The sequence below is a fragment of the Brachionichthys hirsutus genome, chromosome 4 (assembly GCF_040956055.1).
Source record: "Brachionichthys hirsutus isolate HB-005 chromosome 4, CSIRO-AGI_Bhir_v1, whole genome shotgun sequence".
Lineage (NCBI taxonomy): Eukaryota > Metazoa > Chordata > Actinopteri > Lophiiformes > Brachionichthyidae > Brachionichthys > Brachionichthys hirsutus.
The window spans coordinates 12,061,556-12,084,259 of NC_090900.1; the positions used below are offsets into that span (position 1 = coordinate 12,061,556).

At 44.5% G+C, this 22,704-nt stretch overlaps 1 protein-coding gene across 1 annotated transcript in view; it reads left to right on the forward strand.

Annotated features, from left to right (window-relative positions):
• The window catches only part of fbrsl1 (fibrosin-like 1), a 243,632-nt gene that overhangs the window by 103,979 nt on the left and 116,949 nt on the right, over nucleotides 1–22,704 (forward strand). The window contains exons 3-4 of the mRNA XM_068760871.1: nucleotides 1,065–1,166; nucleotides 5,181–5,216. Coding sequence (XP_068616972.1) covers nucleotides 1,065–1,166; nucleotides 5,181–5,216 — 138 coding nt within the window. The remainder of the gene's footprint in view (nucleotides 1–1,064; nucleotides 1,167–5,180; nucleotides 5,217–22,704) is intronic.

The window sequence follows — 22,704 nt, forward strand, 5'->3', positions numbered from 1 at the left end:
GCATTGGTTTGAGGTTTCGGGGTTGCAGGTGTTTTTGCTACAGCCAGTTCTGCTTTGCATTCAGCCAAATCACAAACTGGCGCTGAGCTCTGAGGCACCGCCCATTTTGCATGTTCCTCACTTTAAGAATAAAAGCACCACGTCCCACTGAAAGTCTTTGTAATCGTGCTGCTGTGTTATACCGAGGCGCCCAACCTTCGGAGGTGGTTTTATGCATGGGAATCTTCCTTACGTCCATCACATTAGAGGGATCATTCTGCATCCTTTTGGATTATAAGGCATTGTGCTGCTTATAGATGTGACAAAGGAAACGCAGTTTCATTTTGCTATCCGTGCCTTCTCTCTTGCTATATCGTCATACCCCCGTTACTGCTAAGGCCTGCTGGTTCCTTTCCGCATGACATGAAATCAGTTTAAGTAAATCCACCATATCATTCTCAGAATTATTATCAGTTGTTTATTAACATGGTGATGCAGTGTGGGTTGATAGTGTGTCTCGAAGCCTGCTGATGCGACCTGACCGCATCGCTGAATGTCAAACTTCGTAAGTGAAAAGTTATGCGCCTGGAGTAATGACCGCATGACTTTTGTTGGATAAAAAAATATATATGTTCAAGATATTTCCTGCATTCATGTGCTGCTGATAAAGATTCATCCACATTGTGCACGCAATGAAACCATAGCTGTGACACAAATGATCGCTAAGAAGATGTTCTGCTATTAAACACGGTTGGTTCTGCCCAAAATGAAAGAAGACAAAATCAGACAAACGTAACACAAAATCAGAATTAGACTGTTAGCTTTTGAAAGGTTTATGTTGGCAAAGAGACACAGTGTGGTCTTAAATATACAACATTGTTTCCTCCTCACTCGCTGTTAAGCCTCTCTACAGTGATGTATAGTTTTTTTTTTAGAGCAGCTTTTAAGATTATATTTTATTCCCTTCAAATGGATGAAGAATAACCATAGATCACTTCCTCTCAGGGTATTGTGCTCAGCTATGGTTTGTCTCTTGTGGCAAGAACATGATGCGAAGATGTCCTCTTTGCTCTTTTACCCCGCAGATCAAGCCTTTGGCACTACGTCCAGTCAAAGTGAGCGAGGCCGCCGCGGTGCAGGAGCTCAGCCGTCCTCCCAGGAGCAACTCCAAAGAGAAGCTCAGTGAGGTGAGTCCTTAGACAAAATCTGTCCCCTGTGGCGGACCTCCTACAGAGAGCCAGGGTATCTGCTTTCACAGGCCGAGGCAGGGGGACCCTGAGGTGGGATATAAAGAGCGAGGCAGACGACAGCAACACGGATGCTTGGATCAGAGGGCAATTGGTGCAGTAGCTCCTGCTGTTTCCAACTATCACCTCATAAATCCCCGGTGCTCCGGGAAAAAGACAGGTTTGCTCACAACACGGAGACCGGAAATGATTAGGCTGGTAACACAGCGTCACGTATAGTGCGCCTGGCATTATTTAAGCATGGCAGGGTTAAATGCAGACATGACCTAATGCAGTTCAGCCAGGTGTGGGGATGACCTCACCGACCCCAGAATGGAACGAGTTAAAGACACCGTTCCAATTATCCGGTGCCGGCTTCCATATGCCAGCCTGTTGAGAGGATCAGTCGGTGGCAGAGTGAAACTGGAAGCCATGCCGGCATTGGTGCAGCATATGGGATGAAATAATGCAATTTAGATACAGGGGAAGTAATGGGAATTTATGCAAAATCCAAAGTGGCTCATTTTAAATGAATGTTGAAATATGCTTCCTAACTAATGCCTGTCAAGCAGACCTCGCAAAACCAAATTCAATCAGACCGCTCATTTAGCTGACGAAAGCAGGAAGAGAGAGAAAGAGAGGGAGGGGGGGAGCTATTCAGCCCTACAAATGTCATCAGGCCTTGTTCTTTCCATCCTTAGCCTCTGTTCTCCAAGCCTTGCTACGCCGTTCCCACCCCCCACCCACTTCCTTCCGTTCCTCTCATACAATTTTTTCTTGCTTTTGTGTAAAAGGCTCTTTTAATGAAAAAGTAAAGAGGAAGAGGCAGGCTAGTCGGATAAAAGATCGAAGCTAGTTGACAGCTCTGACAGGGATATATGACAACCAGAGGGGGGGGGGGGGTTACATGAATAATAGGGGTGCTGGAGGAGGGGGGATGGGTATGGCACTGTTGAAATTTGTTTGCAGTAATCGCTGATGGTGTTAGATGGGGCTTGTCTCTCTAATCTGCTGCCAAATAAATGGCGCCCAGATGCTGATTGTTGTTGCTGCGGCATCCATGGCTCCTCATCTCTCTGTCTGCCTGTCTTCACCTTTCTTCTACTCCTTCCGTGCATCTGTCCATCATTGTTGGCTGTTAAACTCCGGTCACTGGAAGCCTGGGCGTTCCGCCCAGTGAGATTCCTCCCTGACATCGTGCTACAGTCGCACCGTGTTTTCCTATTTTTTTCAGCTCCAAATCTCCACCGCCACACTGAGAGCACAGCTAATCTTCCTAAAACACCCCCCCCCCCTTACACACACACACACACACATACACATCAAAGTGGCTCCGAAGCTTTAAGAGCTCTTAACTAATGATGCCGCATCTGCAATGAGTGAAATGGATTTCTCTTGCCTTGCAGCCAAAGGAAATAGAGACAAATGCGACATGCGGACGCGCCCGCCTGTAAAAACAGTCATGCATCAATTTGGGAACAGGGAGTAAAAAAATAATAAAAATGTGCAGCGGGTGCTGTTTGTTCATTGCCATGGTTGGGTCTTTATCTGTTTATTTTGACTAGGTAATTGTGCCTGCAGTGCAGTGGGGCCCCGGCTCTAAGCCACACAGGGATTATGGAAATATGAGGTGGTGGAGGGGGTGAGTTCCACTTCATCTGTGTCCTGCAGAGGGGAGGGTGGCAGTTGTGATGCTGTCAGAGACATTGACATCCTCCTGTACACACACACACACACACAGCTACCTGGTCTTCCTGCCACAGAGGGCATACATATTTGCATCCCTTCCCTTGTTATCTCTTGACTTGCTCAGCCAATTGGACAACCTCTTGGCCTAAAGCCCCAGTCCGGTTGGTAGACGATGGATTGGACCCTCCCCGCTTGTCACTATGGGGTGTTTTTTGTTTTTGTTTTGTTGGTTTTTTGTGTAAGTAGTGTGGAGGAGGAGCCATGGAAATGGGGAGAGGATTAGATGGTGGATTTAGCAACATTTCTCTTCTCCGGGGCTGTTTAGTTAACCCTTAAATGCCGCCAGATCCCACCCCATCTCTCTGTTCACCACACACACACAGCGTCCTCCTCCCCCACACTCCCTCTCTGGGGCGTTTTTTTTAAATCCTTTTGAAGTCCTAAGCGCTGCAAAAATCCATTGAGAGCCATGTATAAAGGCTTTTAAGAGAGAGTGTTTAGCTGGATGCCGACCCTATGGCTTATGAACCGCTGGCGTTTTAATGGATCCCCCTTCCCTCCCCTGTATTCCTCCGTTCACCGGTACTAAATCCAATGGATTGTCCCTCATTATCATTTGAATAAGCCTCTCTTTCTACTCAGAATGCTCCAAGTTGAATGAACTCTACATCGTAAAGCTAATTCCATATGGCCTTGGCCTCCCAGCACCTACACACGCACATACACACACTTATTTAAGTATGGTGACAACACGCAAACAACGGGGCAAATTCTCACTGGAACATACTTTTGGCCCATTTTATTTGCAGATTTTGCCTCTGTGCAGTTATTCCCCCCCTCTGTCCCAGCATCCTCTCTGGTCATGGTAATGAAGGGAGGAGAGCGTCTCAGCAGAGTGAGAATAGCCTTTTGATTCCCGCAGAGTCTGCTTTCCGGTTCGCGCCGGGACTCCTCCCTAATCGTCACCACAGGAGCTGTCCCGCGAATGAGCGGGGCACAGAGGCGTTGATGAGGGCTGAGGCCTAGAGCAGGTGTGGAAGAATACACGAGGGGTTTTGGGAGGGTGGAAAACAAGGGCGGTCGTGGTAGAGAAGGTGTGGGGGAGGTCATTTGGATTGAAGGTGGACCTGTGGAAGAAATTGGTCTAGCAGAAAAGTCCCCTCTATAGACTGTGAGTGGGAGAGAAATTGCCAATCTGGGCCGAGGAATAAAAGAAGTGAAAAGTGGATGTGGAGGGAGGGATTTGGGGATTTGGTATTCGTTCTGGGCGCTGACAGACTGAGCCAGAGAACAGAACAAACCCGGCTTTTTGTTTCCATCCTGCTCACTATTTAGATGACCGCTTGGAAAGAGCACAGGAGGAGTCTGATTGGTCAAAACATTTCTAAATGCATGAAGGGGCATTTAACCTCGAGTACGAATAGGCCAGATAAAAGATAAGGAAGAATGTTTAACTTGGTTTCAAATTATGCTCAACACTTTAAGAACAGATTTTATTTTATTTTCAAATTTTGTATAAGAAAGGCTTAATGCTGAAATTGAACTACATAAAGGGCACAACTCATTTTGATATTGTCTCTTATTTATATGCCCTATATTTGCAGTATTCAGCATTGTTCAGTTCGAGTACGAGACAAATACACTGACAAGAATCAGATTGAATGAGAAGAGCGTCCACAATATTTTGCTCACAGGTTATTTGGGCTATTTTTAGTGTGTTTTTTTAGATTGGGTAGAATAATAGAAGCTACAACAGTGGATTCCTGCCCCCCCTAGCATATTTTTTATTAATACTCCTTTTGGCAGTTGTGTTTTTTTTATATATATATAGTTTACTAATATGCTGATTTTTCCGGAGTAAAAACAGTTTCTCTACTTGCTCCAAGGTCTTTGTATTATCGTTGTATTACATTAACAACACAAAATACTCTCAAATTCACTTTCCAGGCACCAATGTGGGTTCCAAAGAAAACCTTAATCAATATGCATTTAAACAACCATGGCACGATTAGGTTTTTCCACCTCGTATTTCTCTGACGGCTGTTTCTCGGCAGGATGTGTGTGTGATTGTTTTAAGAACGAGTGCCGCTCTACTACCCCATGCTGGAAGTCAGAATGCACTGGAGTGATGTGTGCGGGGCGTGAGGTGCATGGCAGGGCGGGTAAAAGGTTAACGTGAATATTGATATTAAAGCGCCGCGGCTTCATCATGTCTGTGTCAGCGAGTGAAACGCTCCTTAAAGGTCATCCCTGTTCTCCTCTCTCTCTCTCTCTCTCCCCCCACAGAGTTCCACTCACTCGCTGTCAGGCCGTGGCTACTTGGTAAGTGGCATTTTCATGCTTCATAGCTTTACGGCAGAATTACAATCTTCAACGACCCATTTTATGGCCCAGACGCTCGACATTTTAATTATGTTAAATAGAGTAATGGAGAAATCATGATATTAGGAACATTAATTCTGGCTGACTGACTGATTAGATTGCAGGAAGGTGTCCTGTGCTACCTTGGCAAAAAAGAGCCCTGCTTTATTGCCATCGATCGGCACCAGTCGCCAAGTGCCTTAATTTGGCCGTCATAGTTTAATGTCTTCTTCCACTGGCTGTCAATGGAGGATCCTTTTGCTTCCGTATATGACAATATGCCTGAAAGGCTTTTAAAGGCCTTTGTATCTTGGCAATAAATTAATGTCTCACTGCCGTAAAAGCAAACCCGTGTACATCCATAAGGCAGATCCATAGCAGTTCAGCAGTTTCTTAATAGGGCTCAGTAGGATCGCTTTTGTTGTTCAAGGTAAATGTGTCAGAGAGGAATATTTAGTGGTGCCGAGGAAAATGGCAACGCCATCCTTTCAAACGTACACTAGATCTCAGATTGTCAGAGCGGGACTATTTTTATCCCTTGAAAGCATCCGCTGCCTTGCCCCAGTGCATGCTCGAGCCGTAAATTTTTGCTCTTCCCCCTCCCATTGTTTCAATGATGTGTTTTGTCTCTGGATAATTGAGGCAGCGGCCCTCCTTTATGTCCTTTTGCTTAAAGGGGAACTCATGAGGAACATTCTTTAAAGTGTGCTACTTTTAGCTGATGAGTGGCATATGGCAGTCCTTGTTGTGGTTTAGAACCAATCATCCCGACAGACAAAACAACTATAAATGGTTTGTCATCGTTAATCTGCCTCTGAGGACTGCGAGTTAAAGCGCTGAACAAAGCCTAACTTCAAAAGACTCTTTGCAAGATTTGTTTTCTTTATTTATTTTTGTTTTAATAGAACATGTCACATTCCAATTCTCCAGTGCCGCATATTCACAGATGGGATAAAAAACAAACAAACAAGACCTTCCAAAAAAGCGTGCGTAGCCCTTTGGCTCGAGCTGTCAGCTTGAGTCAGGAAGGAATGAGAGTTTCTCTTTATCTGAAAGGGAGGATTGAGGGACAGAAATGGAGGCTGTGGGGGGGTTTGGTTCGTGGTGGTGAGGAGGCGGTGGTATTATTCAAGCAAAGGAAAGTCCAGCAACGAGGGCAGGAAGTTTCATGTTGTCTGGTCTCCGCTCTGACTGCATGATGGTGAGCTATCTGCTGCGTTTGTAGCCTCTGGGCACCTCCTGGGTGCCGAGCTCTGACTCTCAATCTGCTCTGCTGCTGGGCTCGCTTGATTTCTGGGGTCTCCTTATCTGTAAATGCTTGAGGCTTTACAATGTGATGGTTTCAAAGGAGGGGGCATGAGGTGTGGGGGGCTCGGGGGAACTGCCAGGCGGAGGGTGAGTTGTTATGGAGGGGGGGGGGGGGGTAGAATGTCCAGGGGCTGGGTACAGCAGTATGGCTAGAGGAAGAGGAAGGAAGAGGCTGTGTATGTGGGTGGAGGGCTGTTTGTGAGGGGTTGGGCGGGTCAGCGAGGCAAGTGTACGAGCGTACGAGCGTAGGCAGTGCCAACAGACAGAGTGGGCTATCGTCTGGTGTTCCGCTGGCGCTGATCGCCATCTACTGCTCTGGCTCTCCACAAACACTCAAACAATCATGCTAGAGGAGGGCTGGTTATTTTATTATTATATTTATTTTGAATGCAAAAGTCTGCAGACATCCAGAGATGGTCACGTTTAGCACTTCTTTAGGTACGCTCAAGTGCATGTGAAGGAACAAATCACTATAATGCAATAATCGCACAAATGAAGGTGACGGACAATAGATAATCACCTACATAAATTCATTATTTAATGACAACAGCAGTGGTACTAATATAAATCCTTGGGGCACGCCTTGCGTCACAGGGAGGATGGAAAGTGGACAGATTTTGTTCAACTTGATAAGTAATTTGTAAACCAACTCACAGAATGGCCACACTCTAATATTATAGAGTCCGTCGATAGAGTAGGCATCTTCAACTGTGTCGAAGGCCTTGGACAAATCAATAAAAGGGCTGCATAATATTCTCCATAGTCCAACGCCAACGCCTCAGTAATGTCATTCATTACTTTAATAGCAGCGGTTATAGTGTTCTTTAAGTGCGTAATATCCTGACTATAGAGTGTCGGCCCATGTGACAACATGACTAGACGTAAAACCCAAACTTCCCATCCATTCCCTATCCAGGGTGAGGGCAAATCTCTGCTTCGTTGAGTCCAGCAGCGATATATGACAGCAGAAGTGAGGCTCGCTATCTTGTTCTCTGTGGAAGACTGGAAATGGAATTGTTTATCAGGCCAACTCTCTCCTGTCTACTTTGTGCAGGCTTCATTATAGCCTCTGCTATGTTTGGGAGACAATATCTGTCTCTTGTTTCCTGCTCTGCTACCTGCTTGTTGTTCCACTGGAGATTGTCCTGGGCTCTGGCGATTTATCATCTTCTCTGAGGGGCTCCTTGATAAAGAATCCAGCATCACCCCACTGTGCATGAGAGATATGGGCTGCAAGAACCGAGGAAAATGTCAAAGCATCTTGGTGCGGTGATCTGCACATCTTGTCTGTACCTTTAGGCTGGATCTGCTGTATAGAGAAGCACACATTTTGGCTACAAAGAGTTCCTCCCTTCCCTTTCAGATGAAGTGACTGAGCTTCTGCCCCCTTCCCCATCTTTTAAACCTAGCTCAAGGCCAAGCCGCGGATGATGTTTTCACGCATGATGAAAGCAAACAGCTTTGTCTGTGGCAGAACAATCAGCCTAGTTTGTTTTGGGAGGTTTTATCTCCACAGTGTCAGGGAGACAAACCAAGTGGCTGGCTTGAGCAAGGCTGACACACCTATTCTTCATTTCCTTGTTCCGTTCATCATAATCATATTTAATGCTCAATAATTCAAATTGAGAGCAGGCCAAGAGTAATTCCTGCATTTTTATACAGCCATATTTTAATTGATCTGACATTCGCAGACTACATTGTGGCAAATACCCCCCCCCTACGTGACGAGGCTTTTTGCAAGATCCTTATCAAATACAAGGATTATGTCACTTAATTATAATAGAAGCCATTCACAGCGTCATGCTTTAATTAACAGAATGGCACAGATTCACTGGATTACATGTTAAACATGATGGATAATGAGACATTGAGTGTGAATCGTGTTTTATACTCGGAATTTCTGCAAAACATTTTTAGCATCACAACGTCTGCACCCAGAGCATTCATGAAAAGCAACGGTTTCCCGTGTACTATATGAAGCATCCTAACTAACTAACTCTGTTGGTAAGCCTGCGGCACTTTTGTGTGGTATTCTTATCACTTTTCAGTGAGCTGTGCAGGTGTCTCCATAACACCAGCTCTGCACATGGTGAAAATTAGTGTTGGAAATCAAGAGCCGAGCAAGAGTGGGCTGGGGGCTGGGGGCTGGGGGCTGGGGGCCCTGACATTGTCTTGGCCTTGGGGTGGGGAGCTGCCTGTCAGGGGCCTCTCTATGAGGGCTGTCCGCCTTGAAAAACCTATTTGTTTATCCCTGTGTGCGGTCCATCTTCAGATCCGAGTCCCTGCTACTCTCTGCGCACCAGGGGACCCGGGCTGTTGCCGCTGGCAACAGATAAAAATTGCTGTTAACCACAGCAGGGCCCACAACGCATCAATCAGTGGTTGTGGAGATAAAGGCTTCAAGCTTCTGGGGCCCCGGCTGAATGGCGGGGTTGAAAATCCTTTTCCAGTGGCTGAGCACACAACTTTGGTGGTAGAGACTGGCCATCGTTCAGCGTTGAGGAGGGAAGCTTCGTTTTCAGCACTGCAGCTCAGACTTTGTTCTAATAGAACCAACAGAAAGGGGATTCCGAGAGAGGTCATATAAATAAATAGGCAAGACCATGAATCAGTGTTGACCAGGTTAAAAATAAATAAAAAATCAGCTCCTGCTTAGTTCACTTGTTCTAAATGAACTCTTAATTGGGCCACTTGGCTTTGCTCTTAAAGCTGCTAGAATGTAGGGACGTTCAGCTCCAACGCATTCCGCATGCCCCATTGGTTATGACTGAATTGGGATCAATGCTTTAAAATGGCTGGGAACATTATTCCGAAGGCCTGAACTCTCATTGGTACCAAATATTTCTTCATGGGATGAAGATTGTTACCTTTTCCAATCTCGTTCCACCATCTTTAAAGCAAATGTAATTGATGACGAGGGTACCGTGTAATGAAAAAGAACAATGCTGATCTTTTTTTTTAATGTTAAATCCGGTTAATGTATTCCCAGATGGAGCTCTATACAATCACGCATGTTGGAGTTAGTCCAAATGAAACACAGATTCTCATGGGTACAAGCATTAGTTTTATGCCCCCCCCCCCCCCCCCAACCCCAGCCTTGATGATCATCACTCTAAGTTTGTCCTGGATGTACTGTCCCCTAACTCACATTTGCCCCACTTTAAACAAATAGCCCTATATTGTAACAATCAAATAATACTCTGAGGATTTGTTTACTGGAGGCTTTCTCTCCATTAAGTTTCACGGACACTGTAGAGAAATAAAGTGTTAATTCCACTTTATCATATGTTACATATACCACAATCAAGCAGCAATTACATGCTCCTTCCATTTGTAAGTGCTCCCGATGCCAACGTGGATGTTTTAATGAGGGCTGTAATGAACGCTCAGGGTGTTTGGCAAGTCTCCGAGATGTTGCCGGGGCTTTTATGGCTCCCCATTATAACGTACAATTTGCATCAGCAAATTACAATGCTCCATATCATTATCCTGCACCAAGGCCCGATCATAAATTAGAGCTCCAATTACAAACATCTATCTGGTAACGGGGGGAGTATGCATGATGGCATCCCACCAGAAGCAGGCGGGGGGGGGAAGAAGACTCCCATAGATTGTGGGATGAGAAGCATCCATAGTGTCATATTCTCATAAAGCTCCTCTTATTGGGAATTTACGCTTCCAACAAAAGTAGACCGTTTTGTGTGGAAGCGTCTGCTACTTCCGTTTTGGCCCTTCCATTTGTCGTATTTTTATGGCGTGCTGCACACTGAGCTTTTTGGTGTTTTCATCACTTTCCTTCTGCTAAACGCAACACCCGCTGTTTTGATTGCTTCTCTGTTTCTCACTCCTCATTCGAAGTTGAGTCTCGTCTCTTCATCTGTGCAGACAAAGCTCCCCCCCCCCCCCATGTTTATCGTGTCTCAATTCAGACCCATCCATATCTCTGTTTCTTCCCAATCGCCCTCTTGCCTTGCTCTGTCTCCCTCCCTAATTCAACTTGATTATACACTGGAGGGAACATAATGAATGCACAGCGATCATGCTGCAGCTTATTAATTCAGTGCTACAAGTGTAATATTACTCTGTGTCATTTAAAGATGGAGACACTGCAGCAACGCCAATGTCCTCCATGGAATCCAGAGGACGCCATTTTAGGTTCAGCATAATCGAGAGAAAAAAAAGAGACCATATTTTCATAATTTCTCAACATGTGTCTTGGTTATTCGTCACTCTTTCATCAATAGGCATCCACTGACTGATGTGGGGATTTAGTGCCCACCTCTCTCTTGGGCACAAACCGTTTTTGTCGAGGGGGGGGGGGGGACAACACAGCAGCCTCACTGTGATCCGCTGTGTTTCCTGTAATCTGCGACCTGTGACCAAATCTTGCACGGAGAGGTAGAACAAAAGGTGTATGCCTACGGATCGCTCCGGGCGCCAAGCAGAAACAACCTCGGCTGATGAGACAAAAGGCCTACGGGTCTCTCGCAAACCCACAAGAGCGCCCCGATGCAGCACAAACAAAGCTTGAAATTAAGAGGAGAGCCAGAGGCAGACCGATTTCCACAGCAAAGCTAAAGTGTTCCTTTCCTTATGGCCTCGGTGGATTTCCGATATGGGGATTGTAATAAAGCAGAGAAATGAGGTGATGCTTTGTCGTTTCCAGTCCCAGATTTTGAGGAAGCCGGTTTCTCATCCTGTTTTTTTCGTTTCCAGCTTTCTCTTTCTCTCGACGTTCACACCTCCCACTACGCTTTCCGGGCTAATTTTAAAGGTACTAAAACCTCCTCTTGTAGCCTTTGCAGGGTTTTTGGATGATGTTTAATTCATATTTTGTTTTGCATTTTAACCTTGCATATCTGTAGGATCAAACGCATCCATCTGTGCTTTTTTTATTTTATTTTTTTCTGGCTGCAAAGCCAGAGCATACAGGATGTCTGCAACCCCTTGTTTGAGTCTGAGAGGTCATGAGATGAAGAGACTTTATTCCATATTCACAAACACCCTAAGGCAATTATTCCTCATATCTTTACTGTTTTGATGAATCTATTAGGGCGAACGCTTCCACCCACCTCGCATACTCTCGCCGTACGAGTGGCTTTTCCAAAGCCTGCACAAAAAAGTTAAACTAAGTAGGTCATATTCTGCCACCCGTCTTCTAATCACTGCAGGCAAAGAACACAATTTCCCCGAGCCTTCGCCCTGGGATTTCAGTGAGCAATATACACTTATTTGATTTTGTGACATGTCTCTTCTCCTTTTTTTTTGTCTCTATGCTCGTGTTTTCTTCCTTTACCTTGCATATGATGTTACACAAGCAACACCCACCCTCCCAAATTCACCACACACACACACACACACCACAACCATTCTTCATCCCCTTTGTCTGTCTCAGCCTCTGTCTCTTTCAATGGAGAAGGTATCTGACAGTAATGGCAGGTAAGGCATAAGATTACAGGAGGAGTAGGGGCAATTATACCCCCAGCTGAAGTTGCCGTGTTTATGAGGAGGGTAACTGCTAATGACAGTGTTGAGATTCTCCAGGGGCCAGAGACAATCCTGCTGTCTGTTTCTTGAATTATTATTATTTTTTTCCTGTTTGCATATTTGATTTCCGTTGTGTTTAGTCTTTTTCGTACCTCTCTGAGATTCTCCCTGAGACAGAATTTGGGTCGGGCTGCCGACTTGTGCGTTGCTCTGGTTTTGGCAGAGGCATCGGACAGGTACGGGTGCACGAATTAAGTGTTTAACGAATTGCAAAATAAACCTTGTCAAGGCCCTACCACCTCTGCTTTGTAAAACCATATTGGTTTAAATGCACACAGGCTGGCGTTTGCAACCCGACATCTAACCTGTATGGCCCCAAGCAGAGGGAGATCCCAGCAATTAGACACGAGTTTGTGTTTAGACAGAGTTTACACAACACGGAATGGACTTTCCAGTGGCACAGTCCCAGTATCTGTTCCTGCCATACAGCAAGAGGAGCAATAATAGATATATTACTTGTATGGCACAGCAAACTCAGTTCCCCTTTGCGGTGAAAATAAACCTGAAATAAAGAAAAGCATGAGCAGATTTACCGGTACGTTAAAAACATTTGTGTTTCCACTTACACATCACTGTATTAATCTGGTTTACCATTAAATGTCATGTACAGCCCAGCCTCATAGGTGCTAGTTGTCTTGTGTGACCGAATGTGAGTCCTTGTGCCAGATGGTGCTGCCTGTGAGGCTAGTTGTTGTTTCTTCTAAGGCTACACCCGTCTACATCTTTAACTTGCTCTATGTACTGACATATGTTTACCAAAAATGTACCTGTCCTCTCTCTGTGAAGATATAATTTATATTCTAAACTGTGGATCAAACTGTTGATGAGGAATGTGCGTGCGTTCGATATGATATATTTTGTCTTGCGGTTATTTCATGGGATCTCTTTGTTAATGTTCCTCACTAGCTGCTGGGTCGGTTCGCGACACAAATCAGCTCTTGAACACATCGCTAGCCCAGTTGGTGTTTTACTGGTATTGGTTTTGCGCTCATTGGCTGGTGAATATTTATGTGTTGGCAGTCTTCAGGACAAAGTCTAATTGTACTGTTTCTCTGATTGAGCGTCGTCTTGGAGAGAGAGGGGTTAGTTAAATGCCAAGAAATGTAAATGAATGCCAGACTCTCCCCCAGCGGTCTTCTGCCCACAACAATCCACGCTCCAGAGCCCATCCACTGCGCCCTCAGTGTGCGGTTGGCCTTGGCCCCGATCACACCGGGGCACATGGGAGATTAGCTGGGCCGGCTTATTCACTCAGCGTGCTTTCTGACTCCCTTCCACTCATCCCAGCCCAATCTGCCAGCTAGCCTCCTGCTCCACCAAGCCGTGGCAGCAGGGAAACCACAAGCCCGGCCCGCCTTCATTACGCCTGCCAGATGGGCTGAGAATTAGACTCGAACTCCCACCATGGTAGGGAGGGAGCAGGCAGAGATTGAGGAAGGGAGAGAGGTGGAAAAGGGAGGAGGGAACAACTGTTTAGAGGGAATAAAGTAATGGTTTTTGTTTTCATTTATGTTGCAAGTTATTGCATTTTAATGTAACACCCCTGGGACCTGGCAGCATTAAATGCCTGTTCTTGAATAATCGACACTAACTGCAAGCAAATGCTTGGGAGAAATGAAATTAGCGAGTGCAGCAATTTGGCACAGTGATTATCGGCTCCTTGGAGGCACTTCCTGATGATTTAAGAACGCTAACATTTAAGCAAGTCAGATCTCATTACTCTTCAAGGTTAAATCATGCTGCGTCTAAAGGGAGGCAGAGTCTTGATTGGAAATATTGCCTCCTTGTCTCTCTGTGTCTCTCAACATCCTGCTTTGTTTATGGCAGCGTTTCTCACTTATGCAGCAGTTGATCTGCAAACACAAAGACCCCGGGCTTAAAAAACGAGAGACTCTGGAGACATTTTTTTTGACAAACTCTTAATTAATTAGGCATAATGTTGCCCTTTGCCCAGCCCGTGGTTGGCCATGAGCACTGCCATGATAACTGTCTTAACCGTTTCATATACGTGCATGTCTGTGTCCTTGGATGGACACGGGAACATAAGAACCTTTTTGGATCAGAGGGGAATGTTCCTATACGCGTTGCTATTTTGCTATATGTGTTGGCAGAAGCCATTTTCAAAGTGGTTTCAGCCCTGCTGTCTTCTGGTCCGCTGTTCCAGCAACCTCAACCAGCAATGCCCAACTGTTCTCCCCACAAGCCTGTTCCAATTACTTAACACTAGACAATGGCCTGCTCCTCCACATGCCCACTACTATGGCAGTGATTTATTACATCACCAGGTATCGTGTCCTTTTTTACCTGCCGTTGACACGACGGCCCCTGTTTCCAAAATGGGGTGCTCAGCCGGGGAAGAGATGGGCGAGGAGGATAATGATGCGAGTGGGAACAGCGTGTCGGATGCACATGCACTTTGCCATGCTTGCATGCGATAAACTCCTCTCTCTGCGGCACTGCACCCCGCAAAGTTCAGGGACAGATGGTTTGGACTTTTATCTCTGTGCTCAATGCGGCAGAAATCCAAACATTTTCCACGCTGAGGTGATGAGATTTATTTAAAACAAGGCAGGAGCAACAAAGCCACTTTGGGGAATATGTCTATTAGTTTTTCCAAGCTGTTTTTGCATACAGGAGTGGGGGGGGGGGGGGATCAATGCAAGTCAAATGTAATCATCCTCCTGTTGGTTTTGCTCCGTCTCGAATAATAATATTAGGTTTGGTCTTTGGCCTACATCAACCTTGTAATTGGAATTTCTGAGGCACAAGTAAGAAGGCTGCTGTTAATCACGACCAATCACCGATGTTATCGTTGTTGTTTTCTCCTTGTTTGTAGCAGCTTTATCTTTCTGGCACATTTCGAATTTTGGCAGCCGGAATTCATTATCTGCAGTGTTTCATGTAGTCAACAAACATGGTGTCTGTAATGTGGGATTCTGCTTCCTCCTACTTACATGCTGTGTGCGCTGTACCGCATCTGATGCCTCTGCATCATGTCTCCTCTTTGTTGTGGCCAAAAGGATTTCTGGATTTTAACAAGGTTACCCCAGGAATCAGAAAAAAAAGCCTCTAAGTTTTAACCAGGCATTTCCACATGAAACACTCGTGCTTAACTGTGATTAGCAGAGATTAAGGTGGGCTTGTTTTGCCTCTTAGAAGGCCCCGTGACAATTTGGATATGGATTGAAAGCAAGTTATACAAGCACAACCGCCTTAATCCAGTGCCAAGAGTTCTCACACCACCTTTGCAGAATAATTTGAATAAAAAAACTCTCAGCTTTGGAGCTAAGGGCCAAAATGTGCTATGTGTTAAACTGCCTAAACCTCAACGAATGGGAAGCATAAAACATAATAAGTATTTCCACAATGTTTTGGAGGGAAGCTGTTTTTTAAAGGGATTTTTGTCAGCGCCACATGAGGAGCTCCTCTGTGGGTAGCATTAGGTATAAAATAATGATAATAATGTTCTGAGCGACTGTAGCCATCGTAATAGGACCGATAGCTCTGTTTCCAAGACTAACAGAATAGGCAACGTGCTCAGATCAAACAGCGGTCCATCCTCCCAGCCAGTCATGTGAATCCGTCTCCCTATACGAGCCACTCCGCTGTCATGTATCCCATTTCCATATCGGCTCTCTATCGTGTATATGAGAGAGCCCTCCCATGTGCTGGATGATGTGATCCCCAGATAGATTCATTCATACATAATGATAAAAGATGGGTTTGGACAGGGCTACTTATTTGACAATCATTGAAGTGCCACTGTGATGGATGGCGAGGAGGACCTACGCCCCTCTCCTCTCCCACCCCATAAACATCACCCCCCACCACCCCCACCCCCTTGTGATCTCCTCTTCTTCATTTTCCCCTCCCTATAGCTCAAGGTCTCGCCTCACTTTAAAAGAGAAATATCAAATTGAATTAAAATTGCTCGGTCACCCAAAACAGAAGCCTGCGTGCGCCTTTAAAATCACACATCTGTTCCCACAATTCATTTTTACAAAGTCAATTCCTCCCTCGCTCTCTATCACTCCCTCTCTCTCGCTTGCCCCCCCCCCCCCCTCTGTCTCTATCGGCACGTGGTAATGTGAATTATTCATGCCAGCGGGGCTTCGGCGTGCTTCATCATGTTAAAGTGCCCATGACATTACTGGAGCCACCAACGCCCCCGCACTGCTAGCTATGCTAATGCATTTGGAAGGAGAGAAGAAAAGAGTCAGCAGCACCTCTAGGGATGGGGAGGACACGAACAGATAACCTATTAGAAATTAGCACTTGAGAAGTCTGGATCACGCATGATCCCTGTTCTTAAGTCACTCGAATAAGGAAACCAAGCATCAGGTTCATCGGTCCATCAGCCTTCGTGAAGTTATCAGGGTACATCTGGTTTAGGGGTTGCTATGCCAACCGCGACACCAACATGGATGTTGCATCTCTCTGCTGAGCCAACCTGCATAATGGCAAAGAATGATGCATTTCAGTTCTCCAGTCTGATAACCAGAGTAGCAGCTCAGTCTGTTTTATCATTAAATGTTAGTTCTTTTTGTGTTTTTATACAAGCACCAATGAAAAAAGTATCCTCTTCCTGTATGCTTCTTTAGCGGTTTATTAGAAGAACCTCTGATTTCTCTGCTGAAGATGTTTTCCAGGCAGTAGCTGTGAGCGTTTCATTCCCCCACCCACATTTTACCAGCTCATGCTGAGAGTCGGGAGTTGTTGATTTATTTATTTTTTTAACCCAGATCCTCTTCTCAGGTGTATTACCTTTCTGCCCTGAGAGAGAGTGCATCTCAGTAGTACTCAGGGGATTACTCTCAGTTCGACTATATCCACGCTGGGTGCTTGTGCAGCATTTATCAGAATCCTGAAACTCAATAAGCTAGCTCAATTGTAAGAGCAAAGAATTCACTTTGATAGTGACACTGAATGTAGAGCATCAGTTAAGCTTGGGGAAGAATACTTTTGCCTCTGAATGGTGCTTTGGTGCAACATAATGCAAGTCCACAGAGAGAGGCCATCATTCAGCTCCAGGTTTTTGTCCTTCGTGTGTTTGCATTCACCACAAAGAATGGTCTGGTTGATAAAGATTTCTAAACCAGCAGACTTTCGTATCTCACATTTCTCCTCCATAGCGGCACAGCAGATTCGTGCAACTGGAGGCATCTTTTCAAATGCTATTTCTAGATGTTGTAAAGCCTTGCAGTGAGACGGTGCATTCGGAAAGAAGTTCTGCACACACACACACATACAAAGTAAAACAAGCACAGAAAAGGAAGGAAGCAAAGAGAAGAGGTGGAACATTATCTGAAATATTTCCGCTGTCAGTTTGTGCTAAACAGGCCTCCGATGTTCTCTTTGTTAAGCTTTTCTCGCCTTTTCAACAAACCGCCTGCGCGTCTGTAAAGGTGCTGGGCGAGATGAGCTCAACTGATACTGTGGTTCCCACACGCTTTGCCATCTGAAATTTCACAACCGATAGCGGTTCCTGACAGCGAGGGGCCCGATAACGTCTCACCTGATTAAAAAAAAAAAAAGGGAGCCAGTGAGAAAAAGTTGAGCTGAGATGAGGGAAAACTAGAAGAGATAGAAGGCCTCATCAGATCTCTGAGGTTTCAGTTGACACATCGCCGGCTGTCCCCGGGTGCACCACGCTCTCCACAAATTGCTGCAATGACTCAACAAACCACATGTTCTCAGCTTCAGCCTCTGATTGCAAATTTGATTTTATACAGCTTCTTTTTTCTTTTTCTTTTCCGATCAGTTCAGAGCAAAACAGCAGAACAGCTCCTGAGTCTTATTTAACCACAGTGGTTTTAAAACGACTTTCAATCACACATTTACTCCCAAACAAATAATTTTCACCTCCACCGAGGATGTTTTGTAATCGCTGTCATTTGTTCGTCTGTCTGTCCGTCCATCTGACTGTTAGCAAGATAACACAAAAGGTTCTGGACGGATCTTGATTAAAAAAATTCAGCAAATGTTGCGGATGCTACTGGGAACATATGATTACATTTTATTGATGATGCAGAAAAAGATCCTGGATTCTGTATCAGTTTGAAATTTTTGGTAGCATTGCAGTCAATGGAGCTTCAAAATCTGTTCCTCAATATCTCGGTTGATTATTGACCGATGTTTATGGAATTTGACACAGTCATGTAGGGTGGGGGCCTCTATCCCACCACCAAATTCCATCTGGATCGGCTCCAGAATGACGTTAGGAACAGCTGGACAGTAAGGTCTTGGATCTTTGGCACTGGGCCCCACTAACGTCAATCGTGTGGAACTTTGCAAAGGAGTGGGTCCTATATGAGTGGGTGAATGAGCCTGACTTCTGCATAAGCAGCAGATTTGGCCTAAAAATAGTCTGATAGCATGACTCCTGAAGGCTGCTAGGCTGAAACACTGAGATCATATCGTAATCAACCAACCGTTCTCGTTGAAAGTGGGACGGAAGCCAGTCGATGGCGTCATACTGTTTGTTCTTTTCTAGACATATAGTCTGCCCTGATTATTCTCTTTATCCATGATCATCTCTGATTTAATCGGCTCCATTCTGTTGCTGCCATTTGTGCTTAGGTGATGGAAACATGGTGATTTCAATTGCTCAACAGAACATGTGAGACGTGACTCAGATGCTTTGAATGAAAATTGTTCCCAAACACATCTCAGCACGAATACATATTCACATTTCACAATCACTATAATTGGAACTCCTTTTTTTCTTCTTTCCAACAGCCAAAGTTTAAGGTCTTCAAATTTCAGCAAATGTGACACATGTCAGAATGGGTCCGCCCAACTCCCCTTTCCTCCTACCATTAGAGATGCTTGTTAGCAGAGCTGCCATAGGCCCTCATCGCCGTGACGGCTCGGTCACAATCTATTCCACTGACTGGGGAACCTACGCATCTCATAACTGCCACCAAATATTGGTTTTGCTGATAAATTCCAGAAACAACTGGCATGTTAATAATGAAAACATGTAAACAAGAGACTTGTTGGCAGAATGCGGGCGCCTTTCCCCATGGGAGGGGAATCTGGGATGTAGAAATAGTTGCAGCATCACCCAACAGGGGTTCGGTCACCTCCCCCCTCATAATAATTCCTCCAACTCCCGTAGCATTGAGGCAGACTTATGGCTAGACAGCAAAGTTTTCATTTACCATCGACACTCCCTCTCTGAAGGCAAGCCTTCTGGGTAATGTTGGGTCTTTTCATAAGTTACAAAGATGTAATTAGACAAATTAGCTTAGCAGACACTCGGGGTTGCATTTCTAATGGCTGCGTGTTGCCTAGGTTGGTAATTAGCAGGCAGCCCCTTCACCAAAATCACACACTGCACCCAAGGCCTTGCATCCGTAACCTGACAACCAGTAGCAGCACGGTAATGAAGGCTTATGTATCCCACAGGCTTGGTTTGTCTCGCTTGCCAGTCAGGTTTGATGCTCGAATTCATGCTGAGCCACTGTGCAAATCTCTTCTTCATGGCCATGCATCATTTTCTTCCAGGTTGAGCACGCCGTCCTTCTTGGAGCAGTGATGTATTCTAATCAAACAGATGTGTTTTTGCCTCAGAGGCGCAGACTTTCATTTGAGTCAATCACCTTTATGGCTCAATTCATCAGAGGCTTGGTCTACGTGTCCAGGTCTCTTGTTGTGAATAGCACCCGGGGAGCCGATGAGCCATTTCCACACATCCGGCTCCTCTCCCACTTTTAATGACTAGCCGATGGTGATTTTCACCAAGCGCCTGTTTTTTATTGGCTTGGAATAAATTTCTCGTCCCTCTGACACAAGACATTCTCTTTAAATTGGATCGAGGGGGGGCTGAATGGCAAATCGGAAATGACCCAGCCAAATGCAGATTAACTTGTGAGGGAATATATTCGTCTATTTACTGTATGTTTCCATATTAAATTTGTGAATATGCGGCAAGGAACTGATTTTCTCTGTTTCCTATTTAGTCCTATACAAATCCCAGAAATAAGACTCATTTATTTCATGACATGTCGTTGTCTGAAATAACATCACATTAGGCTACGTGGTGGCTTGGCCTATCGCCACATCATGCTAGGGTTATTTTGATTAGTCACCATTTAATTTACAAATTGCAATACAGATTTGTTCAATTAACAAGTTTATTATTTGGACATACATTTTCTAATAGGGTTCACACTTTGGTTAATGTTTGTCTGAATGATTTACTTATACTGGTTTCTTGTCTGTGAGCTGGGTAAAGAACCAGAACCAGAACCAGGGGTGGAAACCATTTATAACAGCATGGACTCAACCACAGGAACATTGAACAGAGGGGGAATACTATTCACTTCAGTCCTTGTTAAACTGACCTCGGTTGGCTTGGGCCCAAATCTTTGTTATGCATTATTTGAATTAATTTTCGACTTGTTTGCTCATTTGTTAATTATTCTGAAAATTAATTACATTAGAAAATTCTCAACTTTTTAAAGACCTTTGTTCCGCGCCTTTTTGAATGGTCCACGGCAGGCTACGTTTAATCAGGTCATCAGATATCATTGTTCTCCTCATTATGAAGACATCGCCTCGTTTTATCTGCTGTAATCATGCATGGCTTCTGCTCTTCTGTTTATCAGAGAGCATACTTTGTAGACAAGAGTCTGAATCGGATAAGGTCAGACTTAAACTAAAATAACACTTGGCTTACACCTTCTTTATGTGTGGCATTGCCTTTGCGTGAACCTCTCGTCAGTCTCAGCAGCTTTGCACCACAAACTGTCTGTCTGTACTAAATTGGGGGGCAAGTTGGCATCATGTTCTTCCTTCACCAACGTGGGAAGGAGATGATGTGGAACAACGTGCTGCGAGTGGATAGCAGCACATATCCACAGGAGCTTTGTGGACCAGTGAGATAAGGCTGGAGCCCACAGCGTGACAGGGAGACCGGAGGCTGAGGAATAGAGGACGAGAGACTCGGGCCTTAAGGCCAGACACTCAGCAGAGAGTAATGAGAGCCAGCTCCCTGTGCAGATACGGGCCAATGTAGGGGGGGGATGACGACAACCTTGGAGGGCAAATTAGCCACGTCGCTATGGTAACTGATGTAGTAGAATGTAGAGACAAAAGGCATAGATGACGAGGAGCACCACGTGCAGGAGCCCGTGTCAGGAAAAACACACAAACCCAGATTAGGATTATCAAAAACTGACAAATAGAGGGCCATTATTATTATTATTATTATTATTAATGTTGTTGTTGTTACACAAGTTGCTTTAGAATTACAACAAAAATCAAATGCATTGTATGAGTTTACAAAACAAATCAGTAAGATCTCATACAATAATGAATAAAATAGGTGACATTGTTTAAACAAAGCAACGAGCTTTAAAGTAAAGGTCAAATCTTAAATTATATTCTAAATCTCACATGGTTCCAAATATAGCAAATCTCAGGTCATTGTTTATTTTGTGTTCATTTTCACCTCTACAGTCCTACATTTTATTCTTCGATGTCCACTCATTTCTGAAGTATTTTGTTGTTTAATACACATAGTCTTATTGAATCTCCAAGCTTTTTGAAAGCAAATATGTCAAGAAGAAAACACGCAAGCCTCTCTCTCCTAAATGGTTGAAGTTCAAGGTTGTAATTTTGTTAGAGGTCCTATATTATGAAAAACTCACTTTTCCCATGTTTCTACACTATTTTGGTGGGTTTGGGTCATTAACAACCCCAAAACAGCAAAATAAACCATCCAGTCAATCCTGCGTAGTTCTGTAATCAAGTACAGAAACAATTCTTACTGTAATGTCACAGTACGTAAACGTGCACAAGATGTGTGTGCACATGCATGTGAATTTTGTTTCGTTTTCATTTTCAGAGGCTTTTCTGACAGAGCTGTTTGAGACAGAAATGACGGACGCTGTCATGCAGCATCTGTTTGCTATTTTGACCAAAGACTGTCACAGAGATTTCATACAAGTGTCTGTGATCTGCGTTAACTTGTGGAAAAAGGGTATAATATGTGACCTTTTAGGTGCAGCATTGTTAGCATTTATTTATCTTACTGCGTATGTTGTTGATCGGCCTCGTTTTAGCCGTGCTAGCAGCTGTGTGGAGAGCTCTGTTGCTCTGTGATGCTGGAGACTCAGTGAGACAGACGCCTTGGTTTAAACAGCCATACATCAACAACTTTTGGATAGATTGTCACAAATCTCATGTCCCACATCCATGGTTCCCAAACAACATGTCCTAATGACCGCCTTTTCCTGCAGTGCCATCATAAGTCATAAGGTCGAAATGTATGAGTCCATTACTTACTGACACCTGCTAAACTAATGCCATCCCCTCCTCAACTGTAGTGATTAGCAAATGTTCCATGGTAATCTATTAAGCTACACTTCCCTATCATCAGCATGTTAGCATTTCTTCTGAGGGTTGCTACAGAAACTGAAGGCTGGTTCTGGACTCCTGTTGCTTTCAAAATTTAAATATATTTAAATAGAAATATATTCTATAGAAATATAACTCCGCTAATTTCCTTTCTTTTATCAGGGTTCAACGTTGTTGTTTTTTATTTTATTTGAACAGACATCACAGTAAATTATTTGGTTAGTATAAA